The following is a 12,376-nucleotide window of genomic DNA, read 5'->3' as shown; positions in this document are numbered from 1 at the left end:
TTAAACCCCTGACAAAATTAAAACACCTACTCAGTTCTTCCAAAGATCCTCTTCCACATCTAGCCCACCCAGGGGGTTTACAAAATACAATACACATGTAACCTACCATACATAGGGGAAACAGGACAAACCATTCCAATTAGGAAGGACGAACATAAACGACACATTAAACACCTCCATTTTGGAAAAACCGGCCTTTCTGACCATGCACTCCAAACATAGTCCCCACACTGTACCAAAACCTGGTTTGAGAGGAAATTTAAAGAAGCATATGAAATGCTCAAACATAATCCAAATCTGAACAAAAATGATGGTCTAACCATTCCAAGAATGTGGAGGACCCATTTGCAACCTTTAGTGCAACCAGAACAAGCCAAAGAAAAATCTCAATACAAGAAAACTTGGGGAAGTGTTTTTTTTTTCTTTTTTTCTTCCCCTTAACATTCAATAGCAACTTGAACTGTACAAGTCCAGAAGAAAATCGTAGTACAACAATCTGAACTATACAAATCCAGAAGAATCTTAGTACAGGACGACTTTAGCAGAATTTACTGTAGTTTTATTAATTTTTATTTATATTTTCTTTCTTTTTTATTTTTTCTTTTTATTTTTTTATTATTTATTTATTTATTTATTTTTTTATCACTAGAGGTCAGGCTAAGAAAAAGATCAATTAACAACGTAGATTTAATTTACCTTTATAGAGTGAAAGAGCATGTAGCTTGGTTTCCTATACTCATGTATCTTTCTGATGATGACCTCAATACAGGGTCGAAACGCCAAGTGTTATTTTATTAATAATAAGTAAAATAATCATTTCAACACGTGTGTTTTGTTTCCGCTAATGCCTTTTTTATTCCCATATAGAGAGTAGGCGAGGCCTTTTAGCCCTATCTAACTTTTGGAGACTGAGTGGGCAGTTCAATCTCCACTGATACCCAATCAGAGATAGCTGGCCCAAGGCTATCACTAATTAAGTGGCACGCAGTGAAGAGATTGGCTCAACAAGTGCCGCCATCTCGTGGTCCCTAACCCTACCACAATATATTTAATGTCTGAAATGCTGTGGGTTCTATGGTCGATTTTCTTGAGTTTACTGGACGAAAAAACCCGAGTTTCCGGGAGAAAAAAACCGCTTGCCCATGCCAGAGATCGACTAACTCGGGAACCAGTCGAAAAAAGGCTTAGAAAAATTTCCTCTAGTCACCGACTTGACTCAAAATCAACTCTTCCAAGTGCCGTGGTGTGCAAACGCCACATCCGTTGATCACCATGTAACTCTAAAAGCAAGAATAATAGAATATATCCACAACTATAGATGGAAATGGAAATAGCACATTGAGGGAATGGACAATAATAGAATCACCAGACAAATCCTTGAATACAAACCTGTGGGGGAGGAGATCAGTTGGAAGAGGATATAAAAGATGGAATGAGACCGTAACAGGCCCCAAGGCCTAATAGGAAGATGATGATGAGTATTATCAAAGGTATTGAGAAGGTGAAGTGAGATCTTTTTTTTATGATTGGCATTTTGTTCGGCAAGCCCTTAATGGTGTCATCTGCATTGCATGCAAGAAGAATTATGGGGAAGCGGGAGCAGCATCTGTTTCCAGGAAGCAAGCAAATGGTGGTTCATTGAGCAATGGCCTTAATAAGAGATTTTTAATTGTAGTGATTGCAGCATATTGATAGAATTCTCATGGGTTGTTTTTAGCATGCAAAGCCAGTTTCTTTTCATACTCAGACTTTGCTTTCCATGCAACAGTTGTGACTATTCTAGCCTGCTGCTTATAATTTTCATAATGCACATCGTCCTTATGCACATGGTATTCCTTCCACATCATCCTTTTCTTACAAATCTATTTATTTTTTGAACTATCGGAACACCCTCTGATATCGCATCATTTACGTATTGTTTAAATGCTTCTCATGCACTGTCAATATTCTTCTCATCCATCAACTGATCTTATTCCACTGAACTCAGTATACTCCTCAGTTGGTCATAATTCCCTGCTTTGTAGTTCAGCATGTAAACTTTTCTGAATGGAACATTCATAAACTTAGTCACTTTCCAAGTGAGTACCACATGATCACAGTCACCAACCAGAGGCAGAATAGTTACATCTTTAATTGAAACGTCCTCCAACACTATAATCAAATCTAACACTCTTTGACCTCAAGTTCCTTCTGTTACATGCTGCTTGAGAAAGTTGTTCCACAACTGCTCAATAAATAAATTTTCATTCTTCTCATGAGATTCTACTGCCACCCAATCAATATTTGGATAATTAAAGTCTCCCATTATGATTACTCTTTTTGCATTCATCTTGTCTATCTGGCAATGCATTCTTCATCACTAGCAAAGAATCCACCAGGTCTGTAACAACATCCCACTATGTAATTGATCTTAGATTCCACCTCACACCAGATGGCTTCAAACTCATTGGCATGTGAAATACTGTTAGTAGTAGTACTACAATCATAGGTCTCAACTCTTAACTTGATTCAAGTCATCTGATATCATTAGCAGCACATTCCCTCCTCTCCTATCCTCTATCCTTACTAAGAAAATAGTGTACTCTTTACACTCGATACCAGTTAATATGTCTGATTCTGATAGTCAGGCATCAGATTGTAGGCATTAGCGAGAACTAATGCCTACAATCTGAGGTCCCAACATATTGACTAAGGCAACAAACTCTACTCCTTTATTTCGTGTACAGACAATAATCTACCTGCATGTTCTTTTATATACTCTTGCCTGCAGTCTGCATGACACAGTTGGGCAACTTGCAGATCTCTATACTTCTCTAATGCCTTATACATGTAGACATCTTTGCATACATTTGATGGGTCCAAACCGCACGAAAATTCGAAATCGTTCTTTTCTCGTCAACATTTCCATGACAAAGCTCATTCCTGTCATTAACAGTTATATAACATTGTCACTCTTAAACTCAGATTTTCACCATTTCTCCCTTTATAATTTAGTTTCCCTGACTCTGTGTTAGGTCTCATACCATTTATTAGTTTTTCTAGACTCCTGACCAAACACATTCAGGTGTAGGCTGTCCCTCTTATACAAATCCAATCTTCTGTCAAACTCTCTCTCTCTACACATCCAAACACTTGCATCCATTCCTTCTGCATAGCCTACGCATTGAATTGTTTGCCATCATAGCCTTCTTCTTAATTCATTTTATCATATCGAGGTAAAATACTAATGATTTCACTTTCTTACTCTTCACTCTCGCCTCTTCCAACAACCCTTTCACGTCCTCTCTCATACTGAACTTATCACTAGTTAAGTCGTTAGTACCCACTACAATTCTGAACTCATTTACTTTTCTTTTCTGTTTTTGGATTGCTTCCTTTATATTCTTAATTTTTGTTCTGGGAGAACTCAAAATTATAACTTGCTCATCAATTACTTATTTTATTATAGAGTCACGATACCAAATAACTTCTTTCTTTTTTACTAACAGCGTCACTCACCTGATTTCTATTACTTCCTGACTAACCTGTTTCCCTGGTTTTCTTATTTGCTACTTAAGTAAGGAGGCAGCCACATGAGTTCAGATTTGGTGAATGTTGTAATGCTGTGATAAATTCTAGAAATAATCTCTGATTTACATCTGTTTCCATGTAAAAGGAAGGTTTTGTTCCTTTGGATCTAGTGATTTATATTTATGGCATGATCTGCTTCTCCTACATTACAGCTATTCTGGAGTAGTTTGACATAGATGGACATAATTTGTGTTCCTCCAGAGGGATATTGGCAGTTCTTCCTATTTGTCCAAAATAAGAAAGTTTGCAGTAGCAAGATGCTGTAGACCTCAGGATTGATCTAGATCAGGGGTCGACAAACTGCGGCTCTTTGGGTACTTACATGTGGCTCTGAAGTAAAATTGAAAATGAAAATAATACTATCATAGTTTCATTTATAAAATTTTTAAAGGATTTTCTTCACATAATGGTGACTGATTAGGTTTTAGGTTGCCTCGACATCTGAGGTCATTTGCAGAGCAACAAAGTGACTAATAAGTGAGCGCACTGGTGCCCTCTACTGGGCAAGACAACGTTGACAATGGCGAAATGTGAAAGCAGAGTCCTTGTCGCTTTGCTGTTTCTGCAACTTAGTATTCTCTTTTGGCTGGGTGCATCCAGAAACTGCATTAAGGTGATAAAGGCAATCTGGCGATTATTATTATAAAAGCAATTATTTTAAATATATATATATATATATATATATATATATATATATATATATATATATATATATATATATATATATATATATATACATATTGTCAACTGTCACAATAAAACGTATTACTGGTGAGGTTTATTTTTGTTATATTTTCGAATTATTGTCAATTATTATTTTGAATAATCACTTAGTTATTTTTATTTTCTTTTTATATAATGTGTTTATATAACGTGCTCAATAAAATATATTGTTGAGGGTGCTTTTCAACATGGCTAAGAAGAAAAAACTAAGAAAAGCAACAGATGAGCATCGTAACTTTAAAACTGAATGGACTGTATCTTTTGCATTTATCTCAAACTCAGATGGCCTTCCAACCTGTCATATTTGCCAAGAAAAACTGGCGCACAACAAAAAGTCAAATTTGGAGAGTCACTTTACGACAAAATATGCCACATTTGCCAGAAAACATCCTGTCGGTGACACGAGAAAGAGAGCAGTTGAAGAACTTCAGAAAAATGTTGAAAATCAAGTTCTGTATTTAATTATTGGAGAGAGTCTGCCAATGATGTTAATATTGCAAGCTTCGTAATGAGCCAGGAGATCGCTAAGAGAGGAAACCATTCACAGATGAATGCATAAAATGTTGTTTTGTTAATGCATCTGAAGAACTTTTTTGAGATTTCAAAAACAAAGCAGAGATTTTAAATAGAATTAAAAACATACCGTTATCTGCCAAAACAGTAGCAGATAGGGCAGTTGCAATGTCCTCAAATATGACCAACCAACAAGTCGAAGATGTTAAATTAGCTTCAGCTTTATCAATTGCAGTAGATGAGTCTTGCGACATCAAGGACATAGCTCAAGTTTCCCTTTTTGTGCAGTGTGGATCATCTGAGGGTCCGAGAGAAGAACTTCTGGGAATATTGCCACTCAAGGGCCAAATGCGTGGAGAGGACATAGCAAATGCCGTCCTTGAATGCATGGAAAAAATCATATCTCACTCAATACAGTTGTGTCAATTGCAACCGATGGTATGAAAAGTATGATGGGAGCAAAAAAGGGTTTTGTTTCATTTTAAAAGGAAAAATTAATCATGAAGTGATTACTTTCCATTATATACTCCACCTACACTTTGTGCACAAACATTTACAGAAGAAATTGGTAAAATTATGGAATTGATAATTATTACCAACACCATTATAGCAAGGGGACTTAACCATCGACAATTTAAAGAGTTGCTAAGTGAAATGGAAAGCAAGTATTCAGATCTCCAGTACAACAGGGTTCGATGGCTTTCCAGAGGTGACATGTTAAAGCGTTTTGCATCTTGCATAAATGAAATCAAACTATTCCTCGACAACAAGGATGTTCAATATACAGAATTAACAGAAGATCAGTGGTTGCAAAAATTGTACTTTATGGTGGACGTTACATCACAGCTGAATCAGCTCAATCATAAATTACAAGGCAAGGGAAATGCTGCTTTTTCAATGCTAGAGGAAGTTATTTCATTTGAAAAGAAATTGATTCTGTTCGCTGAAGATTTAGAGAGGGGATCTTTAGTTCATTTCCCAAGCTTGTCTCAATATCGCTGAGAAAACAATGCCCTCATTAACAGAGATTATTTTAAGAGAGCAGTTTTAAACATGAGAGAATCTTTTCTTCAAAGGTTTCAAGAATTCAGAAATAATAAAGCGAGTCTAGCTTTTATTACAAATCCTCTTAATGCCAATGTGAAGGAATTAAATTTTTCTCCGTTTGGTATTGACATGGCTAATTTTGAAATACAATTGCTGGACTTGACAAGCAAAGACTTGTGGAGCTCCAATTTTTTATGTCTTGGTACTGAAATACAAGAATTGGAAAAAGAAAAATACAGTCTGATTTCACAGCGCAAGCAGACTGCTATAAATGGACTAGAGAAGGCAGACTCAATGATTTTCAATACTTGGAATAGTCTTCTGGACTCATATCATGAGTTGAAAAAATTTGCATTTGGTGTTTTCAGTATCTTCAGGTCTACATATTTATGTGAGCAATTGTTTTCTAACATGAATTTCATTAAATGTAAATTGAGGAGCCAAATTACTGATGCCAACTTGGAATCGTGCCTTAAATTAAAAACGACTAGTTATAAACTGGACATACAGAAACTTTCTAAGGAAATGCAAGCCCATTGCTTACACTGATTAAAACCAATGAGAGCAATTTTTTTGTGATTTTTTCTTCATATAATAAAGATATAATTAATATTATAACTTGATATATATTACTATAAATTTACTATAATATTACTTGAAATTTTCCTTATTTGTAAAAATATATTTATGGCTCTCGAATAATTTTTAAACTGTCGTGAGGGACAGGTTTGGCTCTTCCTTCTCAAACGTTTGCCGACCCCTGATCTAGATGATCATCTTTCAGTGGGTGGATAATTGTAGCTAATTTTTGGTATGGCTTGAAGGTAGTCTGTATGTCATATCTTTTTGAAACACAAGATTTTTTCCTGGAGTATCCCGAATGTAGGAAATGGTAACTGATTTTTTTTTGTTTTCTAATCACCCCCCCCTAAGGGGACAGAGAGTTCTGTTTATTTTGTGAAGGAGAGAGCTATTGACAAAAAAAAGTATTGATGTGATTGGATTACCGTGGTCTATCCACCAAAATCAATCACATAGTTCTAGTTTGATTAGCTAAGGTTTTTGATAACACCATATTGCTCTTGGGAGGGTGATGTGTGTTCCTTCCAGTATGGGTAAGCTTGTTTACTGTAGACAGAAAAGGATAAGGATCTGTGGGGATCCTTATCTGTAGGAACAAAAGGTATGAAAGGTTGGACTGTAGAATCTTGCCTTTCATACTCATGTATTTGCCTCTTTGCTAATGTGCTTAGTTGTATTTCTTTGTGCCCATGCCTTGGTGACCAAGGTGAAATATTGACATAGTAATTTATTTGCTAAACAAATTTAGTTAGTAATTATCTCTAGACACGTTTTCTTCATTAAACTTCAAAATGAGCTGAAAACTATGCTGTATAAAGTTTATGAAACAGTTAGTGTCTACAATATTTATACAGTGGTCACTGGTTTCTGATTTTGATTTAGTTTTTAAGTTACTCTAACACAGGGGTTCAGAAATTCACTCACCATGGGCAAGTACTCAGACACTAGTGGTGAGTGAATTTTGAGCCTTGTTCTATTGCTCAAAATATATTACTTTATTTTCTTCACGTAATTTACACATTTTTCTTTTTCATTTTAAAACATCTCTTTCGCTATCAAGTTATTTGATCATGGGCAGTCTCCAATGAATGTGATAAAGAAACTATATTTTCAATCAAGAGGTCTTGTGTAATTAATTTGATAAGTTAATTACTTATTGTAGACTGTTTGTCCTTACCAAAAGTTGCACAAAGATATTCTCAATGATGTGCCTTGCTGTTGTTTCCAAAATTTGAATTCCAATCTAAGACAACAAGTAGCACTATTTATCTCTTACCCACTGTTATTAACTTAGACTACTGTGCATCTGCAGATTATTTTTTAAATAGTCATTCTCAAACAACATTAAAAAAAATTTTTTTTTTTTGTATATCTTGCTAGTCATCACTATTTTTATGAAAAAAATCAGAAATACCATTAAAACAAAAACAAACAAAAAAAAATTTAACAAGACCAATTTTTATTTGTTTCACTGTCAACTATAATACAAAATAAAACAAATTTATATTCTGCTTCTCCCAGCACCCTCTTTAAACCTTCAGTAGGTATGTAGTTGTAGTGTGTTGGCTTAAGCTTATTTTAAGAACACAAAATTAGCTTAGTGTAATTAATGCTTTTATCTAAGAAATGCAATTATCTTGTAAGGCAAGTTGGAGACTGGATTATGTTATTGATATGGCATTGTTAGTCTGGCTCGATCATTGCTAAATATTGACCATTTTCTATTGTTTTCGTAAATTTTATTATTTGTCCTTCCTGATGAATTATTTTTATGGTAATTTATATAAATTCACCCTTCATTACGGCAATAAATGAAAGGAAATGCAAACTACACTTTTTAGTTTTGTGAAATGGTGTAAAACTGAAGGTGAAAGTAAGAGCCAGAAGGTATTAAAAACACTGGAGAAAAGAGTTATTTTGCGTCACACTAAAAACAATTGACTCACTTTCCAAGAATTCAAATGGTTGCTACAAAGATGATTTATAATGCATAAACAATATCCTGGAACTGCTGACAGAAACTCTAGATTACTACAAAATTTTCAAGACTCTTTCAAAGTAGAGACATTTAGGGTTCATGAGACATTCAATTTTCACAAAAATGCTGTGACATAGACTTGGCCAGGGAAACACATCTGACTACCTTCTAAAGTAAGATGGAGTCTAAAATGTTCGAATACCTGAAGTGCCCTTTTTAATACAGCCTAATATAAAGCTAAATCCAATAAACCAATTTACTGACTTCAAAAAACTTCCAAGGCCCAATAGTCAAATTATTGCATCTAATTTGAATTTGGCTGATTTAAACAGTATGGTGTACTTTGATAGAATAGGGAATGACATGAACAATATTTTCTTGCCAGAAGACTGTTAAATTGATTCACATGCATTTGAAGCATAAGTAACATGTAACATTGTGAGAGAAAAAAAACACTGGACTAGTGGCAAAATTAAAGAGACATGCCAGCTCTTAAAATCAGGAGGGGTAATCAGCCATGTACCGATTTGTGCCTAATTTGAATTTGGCTCTTTTAAATGCTATTAAAGATGTTCCCTTTATTGCTGAAATTTAAATGGTGGTAAATGCACATGCACACCTTTTACAGATTTCGTAATATGAGCAAGTAAAATTTTTTTTGTGGCAAGTAGATTTAAGTGGTATTTCTGGAGCCTGCTCTAACATGAGGCTTTAGTTATTTAAATGGTTTAATTTTAATACCTTTAATAAAAAAAGTTTTTAATGTTTTTAAATTAAAAAAACACTATTGAAGCAAACATAGCTTTGCAGTAATGTCCTCTAAGTAGCATAACACAAAGCAACTGTCTATACATGTATTCCAGACGATGACTTTAATAAGTTTATCAGGTAATTATCTGGTTCATATTAAATCAAATTTGTTACTATTAACATGATAACTGTCTTCATAACTTGACATAATGAATGCTAATACTATGTAACAATGAAAGAAAGGATTCTCACATTTAAAAAAAAAAAAGATGTAGAGATAACAATCTCATTCTCATAGGCATCAAGCTAAAAAGAAAATCACTTTGATTGAAACACTCTGGATTTATGCTTATGCAGAGTAATTGCAAATCCAAACGGCCAATAAGAACTTGCACTTACCAACTTGCACTTGTCAACTTCTGGAGAGTTCCAGTTTAAAATTGAAACTATCTAGTTGTATAAAGCATGATATTTGGAATGGCCTTGAGAGGATCGACTCAGATAAACATATTCTGGAATCAAACAAAAAATCTTATAGCCATTTTACAGACAAACAGCAGTGAGATTTAAACAGCTAATGTTTAGAGCTATATATAAAGCTAGATATAACTAATGAATATTTCTTTACCAGTAATGAGATTGATAAATAGGATTTGATGATATATTGAAAGGGGTATAAAATTTCATTCAATTAATATAGCTAATAAAATATGATTAGAAACTTCTAACATTTTACATAATACCAAATCAACCTCACCAAAGCTGAATTAGCAGCTCTCAGACTGTTAAAAGCAAACCAGGATATCATTAATCACCAAGGCTGGTAAAACTAATTTTCCCATTGTTTTAAACTGGACAGCTTTCACCAGATTACTTCAACCTAGCTAATCAGACTAAATAAGAAAACTATAGAATTAAGCTTGTTGCTTCTGTTAGATACCATTAAAAATCTATTATAACAGCGTGCATGCATGCCAAGAATTTACAGATTTATAGCTTCCTAAAGTACATGCTTCCATTTAAAGCTTCCATTTATAGCATGCTACTTCAGCCAATAGCTGAAGGTATTAACAGCCCTAATTATCACCTAGCCAAGAAACTAGTGTTCGACACTCGAGTTGATAGGTTATCCTCTCCCCACTCCTATATAAAAATACATTACACTTCTTAAAATTAAGAACACACACACACACATGGCAAAGATGATTTATTAGTCAATTTCGATATCTTCCCTTTTCACAAATACCCCATTCAATGACACGATTTTTTTACAGGACAGATTTCCATCCATTGTCTTGACTATTATGCCAATGTATTACATTCTTTTGGTTACTTTGTGTAGCAAAGTAATTTTTCTCTACAAAAAGGTGTGACCATAGACTAGCCACTATTTCCTTTTATTGCTAATTTTATATGGAAGCTTTTGAGCAGTGTCCTCTCCTTTAAAACAGAAGGTTTGGTTCAGATAGTTGATGGTATTGATAAATAAGAACAGAAATATAATCTGAGATATATGATTTCTGTCACATGTCCCTCTCACTACCATACTCCACTGTTTTCATTCAATCATGTAAGCAGTGTCAAAAATAATCCTTGTAAGTCTCCATGATCTGAAGAAGACTATCACTGACTTATTAGAAATGTTCCCAAACTCAGTCGATATCTTCACCATCAACAAAAATTGAGTGCTTATCTATAAGCCCATCATCAGACCACTTCCATTGCTTATGGTAAGCATAAGTCTATTTGCTGTTAGTTCTGTTTAATCCACTTCCAGCAGGTGCATGGAAACTTTTGTTTTGCATGTATGATACTGATAGTCATACTTTTTTTTTTCTTTCCTAAATTCATTACTCATTAATTGCTTACTAATCATTACTTCCAGTTTTTATTTTAAATGCCTTTTTTGTTTGTTTTGTCATGGGCATCATGTTAATGTTGCCATTGATAGTCAAAATTTTTACCAATTTCTTTGATTTATGCTAGTGTCACTATGACTAATAATAAAAGTAGGAAAAATATTTTATTATAGTATCCAGAGCAGCATTTTCAACAAGCAGTTCCAGTTTTGGAGGATTACAGTCCTGCCATCTATACCCATTGTTATGATTCATCTAAAACAAGGCTTTTCGCTGCTGGTGGACCCTTACCTGCTAAACTACGAGGACATTATGCAGCTATTTGGCAGTAATTTGTGCAAAATTTAATTTAATGATCATCTGATTTCATGAAGTGTTAACATAGTTAAATCTGTAATATATATATAAATATATATATATTGTACATAATGTATATAGGTACTTTGATTTGTATATATTTATATTCATGTTGGAATTTGTTAAAGGAGCAGGTTATTAATGGTGGCAGTGTAAAATAAAATTTCAGCAATATTTTTGTGTAGTTTATTATGTAAAAGCTTGTAAGCAAAATTAAAAAAAAGTTGCATTTATCAACTGTTTTTGAAACAGTTTCAATTAATTCTTCATGGATCATAAATAAATTCTAGACTACTTTATCATTCAAACAGTATTGCTTTTATTCAGGTTTATTCAACTCCATATATTTCTCATTTTGTATAATTGTTGATAGTTAACCTGTGAGATTGTTAAGCTTGGCTTCATAACAGTAGAAAAAAGAATCTGAATGCTTTGGATTTTAAAATTGCCTGTGCACATGATGAAACTGAGCTGTTATCCAAGGAAATTCCATATTTTGTTTCCTTAGTATGCCTGATATCAAGAAAATTTGTACCAGTGGTTTTGAATTTCCTAGATTAGTGTTTCTCAACCTTCCTTCAGTAATTGCCTCTGAAGGATTTTTTTTTTTGTCTCTTTTTGCTCATCATCCCCTTATGACATTTAAAAGAATGATACATTGAAATACAATTTTATTAATACAGACCAGTATTTTACAATAAAAACATTTATTCAAATCTACCAGTTTCACCAGCAAACAGTCTGTGTTTTTCAAGGTATTACGGAGATATGAAAGTTAATAATGCAAATTAAAAGGAACATAAAAAACGTAAACCAAGCCAGTATCTATGGTTACACGTTTCGCGTGACAGAGATGACTTATTGTTCTTATTCATTATCATGCATGTGTGTTTGTTGTAGACTTGTAATGTGATTACTGGCTAGCTGTAGTTCAGATTGATTGAGAGAGAGGATCGAGTTTTTCCACGAACTGTTTAGAATTACACTCTGATTTCTA

General features: G+C 33.9%; 1 protein-coding gene across 2 annotated transcripts in view; it reads left to right on the top strand.

Annotated features, from left to right (window-relative positions):
• Positions 1–11,545, top strand: part of DCAF12 (DDB1 and CUL4 associated factor 12-like protein) — a 172,876-nt gene extending 161,331 nt beyond the window's left edge. For both annotated transcript variants that reach the window (XM_090391379.1, XM_090391380.1), the window contains exon 9: positions 11,196–11,545. In XM_090391379.1, the coding sequence (XP_090247505.1) occupies positions 11,196–11,370 (175 nt within the window). In that variant the 3' untranslated portion in view covers positions 11,371–11,545. The remainder of the gene's footprint in view (positions 1–11,195) is intronic.
• The last annotated feature ends 831 nt before the right edge of the window (positions 11,546–12,376 follow it).

Source organism: Typopeltis vanoorti, chromosome 4, assembly GCF_054136105.1.
Source record: "Typopeltis vanoorti isolate ZY-2024b chromosome 4, IOZ_Tvanoo_1.0, whole genome shotgun sequence".
Classification (NCBI taxonomy): domain Eukaryota; kingdom Metazoa; phylum Arthropoda; class Arachnida; order Uropygi; family Thelyphonidae; genus Typopeltis; species Typopeltis vanoorti.
This window is presented reverse-complemented; position numbering and strand designations above follow the sequence as displayed.